Source organism: Hippocampus comes, unplaced genomic scaffold (assembly GCF_001891065.2).
Source record: "Hippocampus comes isolate QL1 unplaced genomic scaffold, H_comes_QL1_v1.1 scaffold53, whole genome shotgun sequence".
Classification (NCBI taxonomy): Eukaryota; Metazoa; Chordata; class Actinopteri; order Syngnathiformes; family Syngnathidae; genus Hippocampus; species Hippocampus comes.
The window spans coordinates 413,327-434,451 of record NW_017805707.1 but is presented as its reverse complement, the minus strand read 5'-3'; the positions used below and the strand labels follow the sequence as shown (position 1 = coordinate 434,451).

Here is a 21,125-nt window from a genome sequence, read left to right as displayed (position 1 = left end):
GGGGGGACAAACTCATAAACAAGTCTCCAACCCTTTTCCTCACTATGCCTTTAAGGAGACCTTTGGGAATGTCAGTGCTCTGAGACCATGTGACACCGCCTATAGAGCACAAAGGGCCTTCATCTTCTTCTTCCTCCTCCTCCTCCTCCGTGTCTTTTCGGAGCGCTTCTCAACAGAGGAGCAATAAGGCCACTCCGGGGGTGTCTGTGTGAAGGCGAGTGACGTGAAAGGGTCTGTAAGAGTGGGAAGGAGGGGGTGTTATGAGGATGCTCACAGTGAGTGGTGCATTCACTGACCCCCTCCACCTCAACGACCATTCATATGAGCAGAATGAACCTCCATGGGGAGCGGGGGCCCTCTGAGGAAAAGCGGCGAATAGAAAGCAGGAGAATTGGGGGGGGGCAGAGAGGCGAGGGTGGGGGGGGGAGGGGGCTTTTCCTCCAAATGTGCAAAGACATTCCACTATCCTGACCAGCCCGAAGAAGATGCTCGTCTTCATAAACCCGTTCTGTGTCAGTGGCTTGGACGCAGAACAAGGATGTCGACGACGTGCCAAGTGTCGAGCGGTCAACTCTTTTCTGGTTTTCCGCTGTTTTTCTTTCACGCTGTTTTCAAGTCGGACAACTTTCGCAAGTTGAGGCCTGACTGAGTGTCTTTTCGCAACAATCTGCCATTCTGGCTCCAGAGCTGCACATGAAGACAGCGAAATCAATGCAGTCTCATTTCCTTTAGCATAAGTTGTCGCCTCTAGTGGATTTCGAGCCATTATTAGTGATATTGTAATCATTCCTGTTGAGGGAATGCCGGGCGTAAAGACCGTTTTGGTCACTCGATGAAAAGTCACATTGATCGAAAGCGTCGGCACGCAACGCCGACTGACACTGAGTGCCTCCTTTTTTCCGATGCGGTAGCTAATTGCGCCGTTAATCGCCGGGGGAGGCGCAGAATCCCGACGACTTTGCCGATCCGCTTTGGCTGTCAGTTTCATGACTGCGGGCTGTCTAATCCTCGGTTGTATCTTGACAGGTTGTAACCCGAGCCCTGAGGGTGTGCTATTGAAATATGAAAAGACAACATCAAACGTGCATGCGAGGGAGAACACGGGTGTGTCTGCAGCATCAACCAAGTCATTCATGAAGTAGTATTCCGGTGTTTCTGTGGTGAAAGAAGGCAACGGGAACATTCGTCACAAACATTAGTATTCTGCCCACAGTCCTTGTTTTGCAAGACGAGCCGGTCTTTACAAACAAACAACCAGCAGAGGGCGGGGAGGAACTATGCAGGTATTTGGGACGCAGTCGACTGGCTCGATCCATCTATGGCTGTGATCCACTTCAAGCCCCCGTCTCTGGATTTTCCGCCGTTCACTTTCACGGCGAATCTGTCACACTTCTGTTGCGCGACGGTTTCTATCCCCTTGTTTGAACTGTCAAGGCACTTTCAGTGAAGGATGTGCTTTTGCGCTCCTTCCTCGACGGATCAGGGATGTCCATTCCCCGCCTCCTCCTCCTCCCTCTCATTCCGGGTAAATAACCGGGCGCCCGTGTCGGGAAATAAGACTGTCACGGCGTTCCCCGAGCGGAGTGGATTGAGTTGTTGCACATCCGCGAGCCGGCTTCGATACACGGAATGTTGCGGCAGTGACGCCGTCGCGGGCCGAAGGTAAACAAAGGCCGCCGCCGGCGGGAATTTCCCGTGAGTGTGTTGTTCCTCATCACATTTTTGCCGGGTATTAATGTGGACATGTAATTATGTGCTCGTACACAGAAAGAACAACACGGACAAACCTCCAGGAGAGCCTCTTGCATCTCAATAGATGAAGGTGGACAGTCGCTGCGGACAGAAGCAGTCAATCAACGATGGGAAAATCTATCGTAATAGACCTCTGATGTGAACAGCTAATCAGCCATTTTGGTTTGAATTAGCTCGTTTGGCTAATTGCAGGGATCGACGGTTGTCACCCCAAAATTGCCCCAACACCCGTTTAATTGCTCATCATGAAATTGGGTTTACAAGTCCATCATAAGATGATGCACGACAAAGTCTGATGGGCCCATCCCCCAAATTGAGACGCTACGAGGTGCCGTTTTAGTTTGAGGTAGCCGTTTTGGGCGAATTCCAGAGCTTGAAAGTTAGAAAAAAAAAAGTATCCTCTGACACCAGTTAAACTAATTGACACACAATTGGGTGGAAGTGTCGATCTTAAAAAGAAGAAAAAGTCTCAAGGTCCCGTGTGTGAAGTTGAGCAGAAAGTTCGACATGTTGGCTTGAAGTAGCCGTTTTGGGGCCGAGTGCAGGGATTGTACTTTGGCCAACTTCGACTAGGCAACCCATCCAATTAAGCCCCGTCAGAGTTGGAGGATCGTTCCACGGCTTCGCCGTGAACTCCTTTGCTTCCATCTCGGGCAATAACTCTCTCCAGCCACCGGAGGCCAGTACGCCCGTGATAAGGTCATCTTCTCAACGTGTGACGGCTTCGACGGAAAAAAAAAAAAAGAAAAATCCATTGGCGAGTGTGCGAGCGCGGGGGTCAGGAAGGAGGCACGTACATCACTCGCTCGGCTCCAAAAGAGAATAAGTGCAGCCCAATCAATGGGATGGAACAAAAAAGAGGCGCACGCGCACACACACATAGAAACACACACACGCGTATGTGCGTGTGGCCCCTGGCAGGTAAACGGCGAGCCCATCAGCTGCTTTTGTTTGAGACTAAAAGAAGAGGAGGGAAAAAAAGAGGCGCTCAATCGTGGCGTGAAAGGCCGCTGATGGCCGGTGCCGTGACGATGGACCACGAGGGTCGTCTGCTCGCAGCGACACCACCTGGGGACCACTGCGGCCATCAAAACAAAGCCACACATTATGACCAGTGGGCAGGAAAAAAAAAAAAAAAGAAACCGGCGCTATGGTGGTTTCGATGCGACGTCATTTGGAATACAAAAATCCGATGAACAATGGTCATCCCTCCATCCATTTTCTGAACCGCTTCTCCTCGCCATCGGGTATTATTTCTTTCTTTATTTAATGTCTCGGATTTATTTATCAGTAGCTATTTAATGTATTTGTTTTTTTCTTCAAAAATACCGCTTACCTGTTAATACATCAAAGAATTTTTCACAAATTGTTTACGAGTTTTGTCGATGATCTGCGCTTTGCTTTCCATTCCTGACATTAATGGTCGCCTTTTTATGATGTCATATTCCCCAATATTCTTTCATTTATTTGCCTTATTATCTCTCCTTTCAAGTTTGACATCTGACATTGGCGTTCATCCGCACGGTAATGATCCTCGACTGGTTTTTCCACGAGAGTCTTTCTTCTGGTTTCTGACTGGTTCAAGTGGGTTCACGGCACCGCCGCTTTCTTTTGCGTACAACTGAACAGTTTTCATGGCTACTCGGTGTGAACTGTGAATAATCACCACATGACGATAGTTGGACACCGCTTGATCTCTGGCGAGCTGCCTGCTCTCGCTGTTATTGACGTTGAAATTGTCCTTGATGCTCCCGCGTGCTCCGAAGTGATGAGGGCGGAAGCCTCGAACCGTCTGCGAGCCTTTTTATTTCCATTAGAGCTTGCTGTGATGCTTTACTTTGTGTTGGCTGCACTGGCGTGGATTCAAATTAATTAGACCCATTTGAGTGGCGTGCTGCATCTGCTACTGATGTTTATGATGTCATATTCCCCAATATTCTTTCATTTATTTGCCTTATTATCTCTCCTTTCAAGTTTGACATCTGACATTGGCGTTCATCCGCACGGTAATGATCCTCGACTGGTTTTTCCACGAGAGTCTTTCTTCTGGTTTCTGACTGGTTCAAGTGGGTTCACGGCACCGCCGCTTTCTTTTGCGTACAACTGAACAGTTTTCATGGCTACTCGGTGTGAACTGTGAATAATCACCACATGACGATAGTTGGACACCGCTTGATCTCTGGCGAGCTGCCTGCTCTCGCTGTTATTGACGTTGAAATTGTCCTTGATGCTCCCGCGTGCTCCGAAGTGATGAGGGCGGAAGCCTCGAACCGTCTGCGAGCCTTTTTATTTCCATTAGAGCTTGCTGTGATGCTTTACTTTGTGTTGGCTGCACTGGCGTGGATTCAAATTAATTAGACCCATTTGAGTGGCGTGCTGCATCTGCTACTGATGTTTTTTTTTTTTCCCTTCCTTTGTATGACGTGCGAGATGGTGGCGTGGGTTGCACATTGAGCCGCGCTTCCTGTCAGGTTTGGCGTCCGTGGGGGGAATACTGTCGGCGTGGGTGTGCGGATGTAGTCGTCGTCTGAGGAATGGCAGCGCAATGCAGAGAAGCCGGGTTTCTCACCGCCGCTTCAGTGGAAAGATTTTGATATAATTAGGAAATATCACACAAAGGAGAGAGTCATGTTGTGCTCGTGGGCCTCATCACGGCTGTGATTCGCTCATAGGCACAGGCTTGTTTATTTATTTAAATCGGTGATTTGACTCATGCCGACATCAGTAGCATCAAACACTGGGGTTAGCCATTAGCGACATATGCTAACCGGCTAAAGTGCCAGGGTTGGTTTCAATAAAAAGGAAATAGAACAAACGGAGGTTGTTTGACTAATTTCCCTTGCAGAGAGCTTGTTTTGAAAGTGCGACGGCATTGTGGGAAAAGATGCCGTGAATGATGATGAATGCCATCTCAAAAAACAAGACAGCGGGCGAAAGCAAGTGACCTAGACGGGGCGCAGGTGGGACAACTTACCTTACTCTCATCCCAAGAGGATCCCACGTCGCCTTTAAATAGTCCTTCAAAGCCCCCTTTAAAGCTCCCTCAAGCGCTCTTATATTATTTAACCTTTGAAAAGAAGAGTCAGAAAGCTTTCACTGGCCCGGGGGGCATCAAATGTCATTACAGTTTTTCTTGGGTTGCTAGTGAAAGTGATGAAAAGTGGATGTACATGAACGCTTCTGGTGAATGCGGTAATATCCGTCGTTCTTCACAGGGGATAAAGAACGCATTCCTGTGAGTTATCCTTTCAAAGTCATCTTCCAGTCCCCGTTGTAGCTGCACGTCATACAAGCGCACTTTCTTTTCGATGGTTCCCACTCGCTTCACCCGCCTTTATTATTCTCCATTCCTGTTCCGCTATCAGATATTCCCTCGCTCTTTCCGCGTTGTCCGGAAGGTTGTTTTCCTTCTCTGGAGTGGCATCCGCCGGCGGTTCACAAAGGAACGGCAATAAGGCTTCCAAATAAGTCCTGTTCAATATGCAGACGTTCGCACTCTTTCTCAACGACTTTGTCCAAGGACGCCAGCCCGTTTATTGTCTGGAATCAATCGCGGAGGCGGGCGGGCGGGAGCCCTAGCAGCCGCCATTCGGGGTTCATCTGGGACACATGATGGGCTTGGATGAGGACCAAGTGTACTCGAAACGACAAGGAAACAAATGGGGAGCACCTGTAACGCCGAGCGATGCGTCACGGCGCCTATCGTCGTGTTCCCCAAATGGTATGCGGTCGGCACCTTTGACGTTTAGGAAGGATTTGAAAGGAAAATAAGATCCACATGCGGAAAGGGTTGTCAGGTATCTCCTTCCATTATATTTCAAATAGAATGTGAAATAAAGTGTCCTAAACTTTCCAAAGTTTGGACACGCCTTCTCGTGCAATTGAATGAGAAACTGTCCACACTTTTAACTTGGCGTCAGTGTCGAGTTTAAAAAGTAACTCCGTTTGAATGAATCGCGATTAAATGGCACTTGATCAGCCAACATCTTCTCGCTCTTGTTTGCACACGCTCAGAGAGGGTCTATTGATCTGCGGTCCCAATATCGAACCCCCCCCCCCCCACACACCCCCAATCGATCCGGTCACTCATTGTGTGGGAGGGGCCCGGCTGTGTGTTGCGGATCAATGAGGCAAATGGGCTGTTTGATAGCTGCGAGCCCCACAAAGCCTGCGAGAACACCCGCACTTTATTTGGCGGTAATCCGAGGCACTTGAGTTGTTTTTTCCGTTGCAGCGCGCCTGTAGATGTGCAGTCCTCACAATGGTGCCCTTGGGTAAAGTTTTGCATTTGTGCCTCTTTCAGTTACACCGGAATGAACTCTCGTCAATAGTTCCTTTGGCCCCAAAACACAATGCCCCCCCCCCCCCAAAAAAAAACTTGTGAGTTCCCCGCGGACAAAGGCACGACAAAGCCTTAATGGAAGTCATCCGAATCCCGCCATCCAAAGTCTCAGACGCCGTCTTATCTTCAAAAGCAGTCGGCTCCCTTTTTAGTTGGCGCGATGAGGATTTTTCCTTTTATTGCTTTTGCCTCGACGCAAAGTCATCGCGGCCGCCGTTTCGTCTGTTTTGCAACGAGCGTCGGATCAATAGCGAGGGCGTGTTTGGCCCGCCTTGATGACAGCCGCGCGCCTCGGAGCGTCGCGTTCAAGCACCTGATTTCAATTTCGCATTCAAAGCGTGTTAAAAGTTAAACGCAAAGTGCAGCGCGGGCTTTTGAGTCGTACAAAGTGACACTCGGATGTTTAAAGTTGTTTGTGGGTGACCTTGGCAGGATGCACGGGCGCAAGCAGTGGAGCACGCGAGCCGCCGTCATGGCCCTGCTGGTGCTCGCCGCCATGGCGGCCGAAGGAGGCAAATCCGACAAACAAGGTGACAAAATCGGCCAACTCTTTGTCGCTGTTTCGGCATCATTTTAGAAATTGATACAGAATTTTGGGGGGTTTGGTGGCCCTTGTTTAAACAGTTTTTGATTCTCTTTTGTCTGCTTGTCTGTGTTGCTGCGCTATTTGTGTTCCGTAGCAAATAGCCAGTCGATGGAGTATGGCACTCTACTTCGCTCTGTTTTGCTGATTGATCTCGTTGAATACCCCGTTGAAAATCCTGAAAGTGTGAACCTGGAGGTGTTTGGTCGCAGGCAAGAAGGAGCGCAAGTCGGACTGCGGCGAGTGGCAGTGGAGCGTCTGCGTGGCCAACGAGGGCGACTGCGGCCTGGGCACCCGCGAGGGCACCCGCACCGGCACCGACTGCAAGCAGACCATCAAGACGCAGCGCTGCAAGATCCCCTGCAACTGGAAGAAGAAGTTCGGAGGTCAGCACTGCACACTGTATTGCGTGGAAAAATCAAGATGAGCACTTTTGAGTTCCTGCAACTAAACGCTGCTCTTAATATCATCAGAGCGCATTTGGCGCAACGCCGCTGCCGTACCTGGGAACAGTCTGAGTCCTCGGTTAAGTGTCAAAATGTCCGTGAGAAAGATGTTAGCACAAGTCTCGCCATTTTTTTATTTTTTTGGGGCACTGTGTTCAGTTTTCCGTCTGGGTTCACGCTTCGCACCAGTGACCACCGCGCCCCCCCCTGCTCCTGCTGCTGCTGTCAAGCCTTCCTCCAGTCGGCGTCGCTCCCATTTGAAAACAGTTACTCTTCGCCGCCAACAAGTCCCGACAGGCGGCTGTCTCTTTCTGTTTCTCTCGGAAGTCTCTCGTGGTCCCAGAGTCCATGACAGGATCACTCTCGCATGGATCAGGACACTTTGGGGGACTTTCTGCGACCAGACGTGTCGGCCGACGACCCCAGTCGCGCTTACAAAAGTGACACGCCACGATTTGGATCTGATCCCATGATACAGTGCGACTCGCTCCAGTTACGATGCGATACGATTCACTCCAAATACGTTGTCAGACGATGCTGTCCAATTCCGATCGGATGTGACGCGATACATTGTGTGATGCGTCAACGCCAATCGTTTTTTTTTTTTGTTTTGTTTTCCTCTCTCTCCCATCCCAAGTAGCTACATGAGGTCGTCGAACTATTCGGACCAGCTGTCGTCATGATGCCGCTTTCTTTTCATTGCGGCTCATCTTGCGTCCGCTGAGTGCATGGGCCGCGTGAAGGCCGGCCAGGGGCTTCCTGCCAGATTCCCAGGATGCTTCGTCCAGACACTAAAGGCTTTTTCAAGCGCTTAGGACCTCCCCAACAATCCCCAACTCCTGACAACAATCCCCCAATACCTCCCTTGATGAGCACCCTGAGAATTGCCCGGCGACGACAAGAGGGTCTTTCATTTTCAGTTTCCCCCACCCGACCTCCTTTTTGTCCCCCCCCCCCACCCACCCCCATCCCTCGAGTTTACAAGATGACGCCAAGAGCGATACGAGCACGTGCAAACGACGACGTACGGCAGCCATTTCCCGGGGCAAATTGCATGCGCGGCGGGAGTGAATTGAAGGTGTCTTACGGCTTCTATATCGCAGCAAAGCACATACGTGCGAGTTATTTGAGCTGACAAGATTGTATCTGAACATGATTTGCAGGACCGAACAGCAGCCGGGACGCTTCTGATTGGACTCATCTGTTAGCGCGGGTGCCGTCACGCACGCCCGCCGCCATCTGTTCCAGTGAGCAGACTATCTAGAAGCGAGCGGGAAGGAGACGGCATCTGGCGGCGGCGGCGAAGCGCGGCGGTGGCGGCGGCGACAATAAGCGACTCAGATGTTGTTGTCTTTGGCAGGGGAGTGCAAGTACGACTTCCAGGCTTGGGGGGAGTGCGACCTGAGCACGGGCAAGAAGAACAGGACGGGCGTGCTGAAGAGGGCGCTGATGGACGCCACCTGCGCCCCCACCGTCACCGCCAGTAAGCCTTGCGGGAAGATTCCCAAGGCCAAGCTGCAAGGTGAGCGCCTCAAAGATGCAGCGAGCGGCCCTTCGGTCATCCCAAGAAAGAAATGGCGTGCAAATACAAAACGATACGACACCATTCCCTCACACGTTGGTAGGATGAGGTCAGATACGACCCAAGACAAGAAGATTCCCAGTTTGAGATTGTGATGCGCGATCATGAGATGGTACACATTCCATATCAAATTCATTTGATTCATTCGTCGGGTGATTTAATCGGCCAATATTAGCTATTTTTGGATGCTATTTTAGCTGTTTAATACATTTTTTATATATTTTAATCATAAATGGGCTGATTCCTTTGTTCTGATCATTTTATTCTGACAATTCTAATATTTTGGCAGTCTTCTAGTTTGCATGTGCCGGTCCACTGGATCTGCTTTTCGCTCTCAATAACTTAACCCGGAACTGAATGAGTTCAAACCCACAGAGGCACTCCAAAGAGTTCTAGGTTTCAAGTCCCTGCCGCGAAAAAGTGCCGCGAGGTGGAAGTTTGTTCCCAGGATGTGAAAGTCAAGTGTGGAGGTTCCTCTCCAAGCACCCTCGGATATTTGCAACTTGCCTTGCTTCCCCGCACTCGTGCTTGTTTCAAGAAAGAGACTCGCGCAATGTTGTGCACCATGACAGTGTTCCTCTGGCGCTTTGGGAGTATGCTGACAAGCCCCCACCGGCCCCCCGGCTCAGCCCACTCTTCTTGCCACTTCACTTTCTGCACTTGAGATTCCGACGTGAACCCCACAGTCGGGAACTGCCTCGGCGTGCCGTTTATATTTCAATATAATGAGGCTGTTGTTTCAAATGGACTCCACAAGACTGTACCCTTCAATAAATAAAGGTGTCAGCGTTGGTCTCGGTGAAGCGGGGGGGGGGGGGGGCGGCGATTGCGAGCGGGTGGTTTTCTCGTCCGTAAGTCCCGCTTGGAAGCGGGCGTATGAATTATGGATGGCCACGTCCGCGCCTCGCACAGACACAGTAAGACTGTCTGCTCAAAGAAGCGAACCTCGCCGACACCAGCCAAACACTCGCCCCTCATCCCGCATGCCGATGCGACCGCAGTCACGGGACGCCGTCCCAATTCTGACACTCTTCGCTCCGATGACGATAACGTTCACGCTCCAATTAGGACGCACTCCGATTCTCTCTGAGCGCGAGACAATTCCCTCCAATTACAATGCGATTGCGCAATTTGCTACGATGACGATACGACCGAATCCAATTAAAATCAATCATGTGATAAGATCCAGCAGCACCGTACGATCCACTCAGGTTCTGTTACAGTACATTAGGATTCCCTCCCTTAGCGACGCCGTGCACTTCGAATAAAATGGTGACACAGTCACAATCACTCAAGCGGCATCGTCGGACTTTTTTTTTTTGTTTCCTCGTCGCAAAGATCGTTTTTGCGCCGCCGATCTCTTTCTTCTCCGCGACAGCAATGAATGCTTTTTAATTGTCCGTCATCCTCCAAGACGTATCCTCGTGATTGCGCCTTCAGAATCTCCCGCCGCCGTTCACGGCATCGGCCCACCTCGCTCGAGCCTCCTATTTAAGCGCGGGCTTGACGCTCGGAGCGACGGCGTTAAAGGCGAGGTGAAGAGGTTAACTCGCTATTCAAATGTAATCACACGCTGTTAGCTTCTCACTCACACCTCCCGCCGAAGGAATAAAAACCCCGACGAGAGAATGTCAAACGCCGCACGCAATATTTGACTGCGAGGCGCCGGGTCGACCGGGAGCGAGTCAACGGCCTTTTTGTTAGCTCTGCAAACCGGGACGTAATTGACCCGTAAACACGATGCCGCGGCCGCTGCCAAATTGCCAATGAGCGCTCACAAACCGGCCGCCTTATCGCGCTGGGCAGATGACACGCAGGCGGCGGGTTGGCGGAACCCCGACGTCAGGCCGGGCGAACGCCCGCATTAGCGCGTGCGAGGACAATATAATATTATTGTTAGCCACTGTAGCATCATGCCGAGTTTAAAAATGAACACTGCGCTCTAATAAACCCGAGTACAGGTAAAAAAAAAAAACAAAAACAGTTCCTAAAAGCCAAATGCAAATGAGTTGTCTAAAAAAAAAAAAAAAAAAAAAAACAGTTCCTAAAAGCCAATTGGAAATGAGTTGTACAAAAAAGTTCAAGACAACTGAACTGTACTTAGGCAGTGGTTGTTTTGCGTACTACGCGTAGCACTCATAATCGTGCCGTTTGCTGCGCATCGTGCAGGAGCTTCTGCGTGGTATCGTCGGCACTTCCTGTCTGCGAGCGTGCATGATAAATTTGTACTTAAAAAGAGACAAGCTGTTTATTCCGCGTCCTTCCATACTCACATTGCAGTCGGATCTTCAGAGCCGGTTCATTCCATTTGCTCAATTAGGATTTGATATTTTCATTTGTGACTAAATTGAATCCGAAAATCCCTCCGTGTTTATTTCAGACAAGGAAATCAAAAATACCCCCCAACCGCCCCCCCGACTCTACGCGGGCACCAGAAAAAGTAAAGCCTTCCCTTTTCGTGGACTTTGTCATTCACTTTATTGTCATGTTGATTTGTTAAATTAGAGGCAACGGCGTCCTCTTGTCGCAGTGCATATCGTTTGCCGTAATGCGGCGCGAACAGCGGGCGGCGGCGGCGGCGACGGCTGCGTGCGCGGCGCTCCCCTCCCGCATCCAATTCAATTCCCTTTAATGACCGCTCAGCTAAGCCGGAGGAATTCGATTAGCTCCAATGTGATTGGGGCAACATCACAAACTGGAAGGACACAGAAACACGCTAGTGGCGAAGCCGGCCTGTTTTACTTTCTGTAACTCGTATTCACGTCTTCTGTTCAGATGGGAATTTTCAAGCATAATTCCTGGTGGAGGTTTTCCCCACACGGACCAACACGAGGGGGCTCATTATGGGGCAAAGTACACGTGTTTTGAGCGCAAATGGTCCGTCTGCTCTTTCATTTTCTGTGACAAACAACATTTGCTGTAATGGCCGTCCATCCGTCTCCAAATTCTGCTTATTACAAACACTGAAAGCATTGTCTATTGGAGCCAGGCTCACTTTTTTTTTTTTTTTTACCTTTCAATCTGCATTTTCCCTGCACTCGGAGGGGAAGCACATTTGATATTCCCGAGGGGCCGAATGTGCCTGAGCCATCTTTTTTCGCTGCCTGTAGGAAAATCCAAAACATTGCATTCATTTGCGCATATTTACGATGCCCCATGCACTTTGCCAGGCGACACAAAAATTACAGGAAGTTGAGTTTCAGCATCAAAATTGGTAACAATGAGACAAAGCAGTACTGGAGTCCTACGGCTTTTCAAGTATCACTGGAAATGGCCTCCTCGCCCCCCCCCCCCCCCTCGCCAAAAAAAAGCAACATGGCAGACTTCCTTTGTCTTTTGCGACGTGGCTTTGTGTGTCTTTTTTGTGGGTCTTCTCATGTTAGACCGAGTTTTAAGTTAAGTATAACCAGCTTTTGGGACTGAATTTTCAAAGAAGGACAAAGTCAATGATGCTGAAAAAGATCACTTCCAAGCAAAATGGCGGACGACCTGTGTGCGCTCAAGCATTGCTTCTTGTAACTTTTTTTTGTGGGTCTACTTTCATGTTGCGAAGTCAAACTGGCTCTTGGGGAATCAATAAAAAACAAAACAAAAAAAATCCACCGGGTAAAGATCCATGATCGTCGAACAGGAAAACAAAACAGGTTACCACGGAGCTCCCTGCCCGAATGGTCGGTATCTGCTAAAAGATGGGCTCGATCTGCAATCGTAATCCTTTGCATTCCCGTCCTTGCACCTTTTCTGGAATCGCAAACACAGGATCGCGGTGGAGGTTAAACATGTGTCCTTTTGTTTGCTTCCCCCCCCCCCTCGCCTAAGCCCTCTGATCCATCTGCCGGAGGCCGACTGTATCTCTTCCATCCCCTGCGCGCCCCCTGCCCCATCCCCATCCCGTCTCCCGTGGTAACCTCTCTACTTCTCGGGGGTGGGGGGGCTTATCTCCCAACCGGCAGACGGGGAAAATCACATCTTAGCCTGAGATTGCTGGTCGCGCCGCACTCCTTCTGCCGTCGCCCTGCCTCGTGTGTAAGTGCGCCCGTGTGTGATAGCCAATTTCTGCCTGCCTTCATTAGAAGTCAGACACACGTAGCTGTCACTCAAACAGCCTTTGAATGTATCCAATCGGAGTCCCGATTCCAAGCAGGTATTTTAGGCTCAATTGCACGGGTCCTTGAAAGATGAACTTTTCCTTGAAATGTTGTCTGATTGCGTCGGAATTGGAAGCACACGCGAGACGGCGAGAGGCGTGAGGGTCCGTCATTGCGTGCGAGAGGAGCACGGCGGCCAACTTTGATGACTTGCTGTAAAACACCATACTCTCAGGCCAAAGGTTTGGAAGATTCCGCCCCGGAAATTGGTTTCACTCAGCAACCCGAAACTTGGTGGGAATGTCCATCAAATGACATTGGAGATGTGTCTTCGTTTGAAGGCGAAGCGATTTTAGGGATCGTTTACATGACAGTCTCTTGCCCCTTGTTTTATGCATTGATTTATTTTTTTCTTTTTCTTTCTCTTGGTCCTTTTCAGATGCCAAGAAGCAGAAGAAAGAAGGCAAGAAGCGAGAGCGCGGCCAAATGGACTGATGATGATGATGATGAAGAAGGCACAGTGGATGAAGATGAAGAGGAGGGTGGAGTCGACTGTCCCGTAGGCTGCAGCAGGAGAAAGCCCGTGCAAATAAGACCCGTAGTGTTTATATTTAGTGTTCTTCAGAAACAAAGACGTTAGATTTTATCACATAATCAGCACCAATTCACTGGAATATTATATCCTTCCGATTGCTGCTTTTCATTTGTCGTTACCTCAATTTACCCCATTTTTTTCTTTAATTCTATTAATCCTCAATACTGTAGTATTAAAATCCCTTCCAGCCCAAACCCGGCTTCCTTCATTTTCCCAGAATGCAAATAAAGGAATAAAAGATTTTTTTTAACATTTTTATTTTCATCCTGAAAGAATATGGCACAAGTTTTAACCATTAAGATGCATGAAAAATTGTCAATTGACTGTACTGGGGGTAAGGGGCTGTAGAAGAGGGGTGGGTAAAAGGGGAGGGATTTGGGAGGCTATGAAATACGCGTATGTGCATTTCCAATTCTTACATATGTCATATAGATTTTTATATATATCTGTATTTACATAGCAAACTTTTTTTTCCACAAGTCACACACACAAACATCTACAAATGCAACAAAAATGCAGTTGGCGGTGAGGCCAAATGTTTTTTTTTTTTTCTGTGTCCACTTTTGTGATCCATCCGCACAACATTGCAAATCATGCCCACAGAAATGCACGTCATTATTCTTATTAAAATAAAAACAACAACAACAAATAAACCATTTTAACACAAAAGTTTCTGTACACTTTGAAACGGCACATTTTCTACACGGATTATAAATTGTGTGTGAAATGTTGAGTAGATGGAGGGGAGTCTTTGGAAGCCTGTTTGGAATCTCCGGTCAGATGCTCGCGCGTTCACGTCTGCGTGCGCGCGCTTGCAAACAGCAAATATGGAGACAGATATGACAGCTGTTCAATGAAAGTAGCTGTAGCTCAGAGCTTACACATTCACATTGAAGGAGCAATTTGCATTTTGTCATTCCGGCTAAGGCACTTTGAAATTGCTCCGTACAATCTGGCGATATTTTCCATTTGTCGCTCGTTCCGCAAACTTTTTTTGCGCCCCCCCCCATCCCCCCTCTTTTCCACCACGTGGGAGGATTTTAGCCCTTTGACGTAAGCCGTGTGAAGAGGAGCCCGATTAGCTCTGACGGCACGATGAAGACGACGATGATAACGACGTGGAATAAAGACGGGGATATTCCGGAATTCCCACAATGGAACGCTTCACCCGGACGTCCACATTGGGACGGGGGCAGATTTTATTATTTAATTTTAAAAACATTTAATTGGTCAAATTCCCCACCCAGTCGTGTTTTAATTGGGTCTTCCATGCCTCTAGGGGGCAGCATTTGGCCATAAATGTGTATTTTCCATCCAAATTTGTGGAAGATGAACTTGCTCACTAAACCACAGGTGTTCCCACGGCTGAGGTTGTTCCAAGAGAGGGAAAAAAAAGCCGAAATTACCCTTTTGGTAAGTGTCATAATGTTACAATTGTCACCGGTGCTGTGTCATCATTTTTTTAAAACATATTCTTTCCAGCCACGTCGTGGGGAAAATGACATGCTAGCTAAAACGAGACATGCCATCCTTCGTTTTACGTTCGTAAAGGACGTCCAACGGCCGTCGAGGTGAATTAAAAAGACACCAGTTCCCCTTTGAAATAATGTTACTTTTCTCATGACCTCGATCAAGTGAATCAAACTTTTTGAGGAAAATGAAATTTTAGCTATGTTTGTTTACTTTTTGACCAGTTTTACCACCATTTCCCCACAAATCTTCCCCGAAAAAGGACATGTTATTTGAAGATTAATGTTAAAAAAAAAATCCGTGCTAGAATTGTTTCTTGGCACTTGTCGACCAGTTTTATAGCAATTCCCATTAAAGAAATTGTTTTAATGTGGTCCTCCTCCATGCCTCCAGGGGACAGCAACGAAAACCGGGGTCTCAAATCGATCGTGAGTGGATAAAGGACAAATCGACCCTTCTGGTAAGTGGAATAATGTTACTGTTGTAATCATTTTGAGACATAAGGGAATGCGAGTTAGAAATGTCATATTTGTAATTCCCCACCATTGAGCTGCAAATGCTTCTTCAACGTATGCAATTATTAGGTTCTTTGAATTGTAATAAAAGGAAACAGATTTATTTGTCACTTGAATATCGCGTTACCCAAGATTTCCCCCATTAGTAGTTTTTTTAAGGTCTGCCATGCTTCTAGGTGGCAGCACTTTGTTTTTGTAAAATGATTGTAAAAATGCTTTCCAGCTACATTGTGAGAAGGAGATGTGCAGAAAGAGACAAAAATCACTGAATAAGTCTCCTGGTATGTGGAGCACTGCTACTTTGCGATCAAGTTAACATTTTATTTACTGCCACAGCATTAGTAGGCAGCGTACGACCAGACAATATGTGTTTTCCAGCCATGTTGGGAGGAAAAAGACACGCAACCTAAACTGTATTATGTGCTTTCTTTCACGTATGGCCAAGAAAGCGTTGAAGCGGATAAAAAGACAAAATGCTGACCTTACTTCCGCCAGTGAACATGCATACGCTCTAGCTGAGCGTGTAACGGCCCAATTTTGGACTGTTCATTGCTCATGTGTCTGCTAATGTGCTCAATTCTTACCTCTCACCACACTCTTAATCAGCAAGGTGGCCAGTGTGCCTCCTATGAAAATTTTTTTCGCGTGTGTGACGTGGGTACACAAAACGCTAACATGATGCTAATGTGCCCATATGGCATTAAAGACGAGAAAGTAGCCCTTTTTAAATTGGAAGCCGGTAAAGGTGTGATCCGACGTTAACTCCACACTTGGAGCCCACAACCACGCATCAGCACGCACGCACACATTATATATAAACTCGCACCCGCATACATTGATCCTCACACTGCAAACAAACACGAATAAACTCTGAGCTTTAGCTACCTGTTGGATGCTGCCGAGATTCCTAATGTGGCAGCACACATAAGTATGTTATTAGGTGGCGACGGCAAAAAATGAGTCTGTCGAAAAGAGCCGAGTGAGCAAAACGCCGGGATGAACAATGCATTTTGTTTCCTTAAAATTTTCAGAACTTGTCCAAAAAACCCCCCAAAAAGCTTGAGACCAGCGTTAAAAATCATCACAAATAGAATTTAGCAATTTGGTTGCAGGCAGGAATCTAAACTAATGCCAAACGATGAAAAAAAAAAAAGGATGATGAGGGGATTTATGGAGAAGATTCTGAGTGAACACAAAGCTGCTTTGTACAGTTATCTACAGGTGTTGTCGCTGAACCTAAAACGCGTGAGGTTTAAATTCAGGAAGCCCTGTTGTCCCGTTGTGGAGCACAAAAATGTTGTAGCCTGTGTCATAGCCTACTGATGCTACGATTTCTTAATGGACATTTCAGAATGTTTGTAAACGATCGGTTTACTTGAGCTCTCGCCACCCATAAGTATGTGTGATGTCATGAAAGAAAATACCCTATCAAGCGATATGGTGGAAATGGTCGGACGGACGGTCATTCACACCAAATGAGCTGCACGGCTCCGTAGTCTTGGAAATGTCTACCTAGCAGAGCGAATGTTCTTGTACTGGCAGAGCAGTAAGTGCTTGAATGTCTTTTTGAAGGTGACGTTGCACAGGGCGTAGCAGGCCGGGTTGATGGTGCTGTTGATGTAGCACAGCCAGTAGCCCAGCGTCCACACGGTGTTGGGGACGCAGCTGTTGCAAAAAGTGTTGATCAGCACCATGACGTTGTAAGGCGTCCACGTGGCCACAAAGGCCACCAGGATGGCCATGATGGTGCGCGTCACCTTCTTTTCCCGCGACGGGGCCGCCTTCTTCTTCTTGTTGGGCGGCTGCTTGGTCATCTTCACAATCTTGCGGGCCACGTGGTTCTGCCGCTCGGAGGCCGGCACAATCTCCACCGTGGCGTTGGACGGTGTGTAGCAGTCACCTTTAGGGGATTTGGCCTTGATCTTGATGCAGGTCAGTTTGGAGACGCCCGCTTTGGCGCGCTGGCGGGGTAGCGGGCGGCCGGGGCCGGGGTCAGAATTGGCGGCCGACGGCGGCGTCTCTTCGTCCTTCACGTGGGATGCGGCCGCGCTGCCCGAGGTGGAGTCGTTGGAGCTCTCCTTTTCCTCGCCGGCGGCGCAGATCTCCCTCGCCGCGTCGTCGCCCTCGGTTTCGCCCTCAGCCGTGGTGGAGGTGGGCGCTTTGCCGTTCTGCATCCTGCCGTCGTGCTGGTTGCCGCTGTCCTCCGTGTTCTGGCTCTGGGAGGCTGCCGCGTTCTCAGCGGGTATGTTGTTGTTGTTGGGCTTGTTCCTGCGCTTGGCGGGAGACGAGGGCTCCGCGTTGCCTCCCGATGGCTTGCGATTATCCTTCTTGACGCGGCTCTTGCTCGCCCTGGAGATCTGCCAGTAGAGCTGAATCATGATGATTACGGGCAAGTAAAAGGCGGCGATGGCCGTGCCAAAAGTGACGGCTGCGTTTGAGAAGAACTGAATGTAGCACTCCTTCTCTGGCACCGTCCGCCCGCCCACGATGAACTGCCAAAAGAGGATGGCTGGCGCCCACAGGATAAAGGACAGGACCCAGGCGGCGGCGATCATCATGCCCGCCATTTTGGTGGTCCTTTTTACAGGGTAGCTGAGCGGCTTGGTGACGCAGAAGTACCTGTCAAAGCTTATGATGAGCAAATTCATGACCGACGCGTTGCTGACCACGTAGTCGAGCGCCAGCCACAAGTCGCAAACCACCGGGCCCAGGGGCCAGTACCCGATGACGATGTAGACCGTGTACAAGTTCATGGAGCAGAGTCCGATAATGAGGTCGGCGCACGCCAGGCTGAAGAGGAAGTAGTTGTTGACAGTCTGCAGGTTCCTGTTGACCTTTATGGAGAGCATGACCAGGATGTTGCCGATCACCGTGACCAGGCTGAGCGAGCCGGCGACCAGCACGATGAACACCACCTCCACGGTCTTGTAGGAGCCCTCGCGCTCCTCCGCCGCCTCGGTGTCGTTGCCTTCCGAGGCGTTCCAGTAGCTGAAATTCAGCGCGTCCATGGCACCGGCTCCCGCTCGGCGACACCTCCTACTCGCGCGGAACCTGCGGTGAGCGCAAAAGAACATTTGCGATGACAAAGATATTTAGACCCTTTGAAATGAAAAGTGCCGTCGCGTTAGCGTATTAATATTCCACTAAGCCGACACGCTGCCTCAACATCTGTTTGATAACCTCCGGGCTAACAATCGTCGAGGCGGCGCCTTCCATTGTCACGTCGCGTTATTAAATTGTGCTGTCAAGGCGCCTGCAGACTTCAGGAAAATGTTCAGAAGTATGACATTTAAATGGTCGGAAATGAATGGATCGTGTTTTGAACCAAAATGAAACGAGATCAAGTTTGGAACGGTCCCCCATCTTGAAAAAGGGCACTGCCACTCCCGAGGCGCTGTCCCTGATGTCCATGTGATGTTTTGCAGGCATTTCAATCAGCTCAGCCCCACAGCATCCAGTGTAGAGCAGGCGATGTGACGAAAAAGTTGATTTGATTTCATATCGGTCAATACCGACATGCATTCATTTTTGTTATTTAAAAAAGAAAAAAATGACATTGATCAAATAAAACCCGACGATCCAGAGGTTGAATTGTCCTAATATTCGAGTGGTTTGCACAAAATCCACTGGCCCTAATTGCTCCATAGGGTGACGCAAGTGCAGCATTTGAGTGCACAGTTGTGAACATTGACTTATCCGCGGCGCCAGAAATATCCAGCGGTGGCGTTGGGGCATGAAGCTAAGATGGCCTAATCCCCCATCAAATGTCGAATGCTGCCGATTTACGCCGGCAAAGCGCAACAATACTAACGGGAAACACTTTGTTCCCGCCCAGTGGATTAGAGCGGCAGCGCTGATGGTCACAGCGCAGTCCCAAAGGTGGGCCGCTCTTTGTCCTCCGCCTAATCCTCGGCGCACCTGAGCGCTCGGACACTCACACGAGAGTCCAAACAAATCCATCTGGTGTGCCCGTTGGACACGCCCTCCTCTTGACTTGACAGCCCGCGACATCTCTGCATGTCCCAGAGGCGCCCGAATGGAAAGAGAGTTTTTATTTTTTTTTTTCTTCCTTGCTGTGGACTCGCCAGCATGCTGAGTGAGCGGTCGCCCGGGGAGATTTGCGGCGACTTATCTTAGCGTAGCTATCAATCATCGGGCTCCCCTACCGCACGTCCGCCCCAACCTCATCAGAACGCTGACGCCAACGATCGCACCCTTTGACTGATGAACACAATGCCGGTGCCAGCTTCCTTTCAGGCCGACATACCTCACGCAGATATCTAAATGGCTTCTTTTGTCTCAGGTATTAGCCCACCGGACGCCACCGTGCGAATAAATGAGCTTTCCGTATTGTTCCTTGTTCCGATCCGCGGTTTGCTCACCGGAGCCGAAAATTGCTTCTGCCCTTCAGGGAGCGCAAAAAAAGGCCAAGCTCGCCCCTTCGCAGCTACCTTTTACCCCCCCGTGTTTCGTGCTTCACGCAGGCGGGCGGAGAGCGAGAGCGGCGAAATGACAACTTGCCTCTTTCATTGGAAGCCGCTTTAACGGGTCAGCGCTTTTTGCCGGCGAGGGGCAACAGGTGGCGTTTGATGCCCGCGTCGAGCCCACGCTGTGATTTGCGAGCGTGCCAGCTGCGCATCTAAAGCGGCCCACTTGGGCGCTTCTCCCGTGCTCCGGGTTTACCTTTTACTTCTGCGGAGCCCAGATAAATCCGGAGGGCACCTGTGCCCCCATCCATAGCATTTCCATTTCCATCAATGTCTGCGTTCTCCATCATTAAGGACTCGGCCGGCGTTTATTTGCCGTTTGCCGACGAGCGTGACCGGAATGCAAAAGTCGTGATTGCGGCTGCACAGCTGGGGTGCCGAGAGGACGGCGTGGGTCGACGCACTCAAGATTTCTCTCTTTCCACCAATCGCCCGTACAAGAAAGAAGGGGGAAAACAGTTCTCGAATGAATTGACTTTGTCAACATAGTGTGGAAGGCATTGAAATCATCTATCAAATTTGCGGACTTTCTTTCCCGATCTACCGTAACATCGTCTACGTTGACGCGCACAAAGTTTGATGTTGTCGCGGCAGATTGCTCAAATTCCTCCTCCCTGTTTTCGACCGGAAACCTCCGGCAAAAAGGCTCGGCTTTGATACTTGACTTTTGCGGCTTGTGAGCACCCCGGAAAGAGTGCAAACACATCGCTCAGAATCCAGTCATTATCTTTGCTGAATATATTTGTCCTGATTGTGCTCTGGGAGCAGAACCGCACGTCTGATTTACCCAACTCGTGTGGTCGAAATAGCTTTTGAGGGTAACGATGTCGAGTTGCCGGGGTCGTCCCCTCAATGATTGCGCTTCATGTCACTTGACTTCTCAATTATTCTCGGGATCAGCTTTGCAAACCGTGACCTGCGAGTCTTTTAATTAAGAGTACAGAAATGGTTTTTGTACCCAGCCTCAAACTTCAGGGGGAACCCCCCCCCCCGATAGATTTTTGAGTTCTGCTTCTCTTGCGCCCTGACAGCTGCACCTTTTGGGTCCTGTTACAGGTATCCACTTGTATACGGATTAAACCTCAGTGCTAAAAAAATGGACTCCTACTGTGAGCTATTTCTATTCTGGCTACAGAGCAGTGCTCAAGCCTCACAACAAGTGTGATTAATCATATTTGGCACCAGCAGGCTTGTGTTTGCTTTTTATCAGAGGCGAGGTTCTTTGGGGTTGTTGCATCACAGATCGCTGAATATCTAATTTCGAG

General features: G+C 49.3%; 2 protein-coding genes and 1 long non-coding RNA gene across 8 annotated transcripts in view; 2 read left to right on the top strand and 1 right to left on the bottom strand.

Moving 5' to 3' along the window:
• ptn (pleiotrophin) overlaps nt 1-14,847 on the top strand; it is a 43,715-nt gene extending 28,868 nt beyond the window's left edge. For both annotated transcript variants that reach the window (XM_019883063.1, XM_019883064.1), the window contains exons 2-5: nt 6,527-6,624; nt 6,890-7,063; nt 8,484-8,645; nt 13,233-14,847. In XM_019883063.1, the coding sequence (XP_019738622.1) occupies nt 6,527-6,624; nt 6,890-7,063; nt 8,484-8,645; nt 13,233-13,288 (490 nt within the window). In that variant the 3' untranslated portion in view covers nt 13,289-14,847. The remainder of the gene's footprint in view (nt 1-6,526; nt 6,625-6,889; nt 7,064-8,483; nt 8,646-13,232) is intronic.
• On the top strand, nt 499-2,483 carry LOC109523709 (uncharacterized). The gene is made up of 2 exons (XR_002169824.1): nt 499-1,662; nt 1,768-2,483. It is a non-coding gene; the product is annotated as an uncharacterized LOC109523709 (long non-coding RNA).
• chrm2a (cholinergic receptor, muscarinic 2a) overlaps nt 13,527-21,125 on the bottom strand; it is a 33,182-nt gene continuing 25,583 nt past the window's right edge. For all 5 annotated transcript variants that reach the window (XM_019883054.1, XM_019883059.1, XM_019883055.1 and 2 more), the window contains exon 4: nt 13,527-18,424. In XM_019883054.1, coding sequence (XP_019738613.1) covers nt 16,882-18,381 — 1,500 coding nt within the window. In that variant the 5' untranslated portion in view covers nt 18,382-18,424 and the 3' untranslated portion in view covers nt 13,527-16,881. The remainder of the gene's footprint in view (nt 18,425-21,125) is intronic.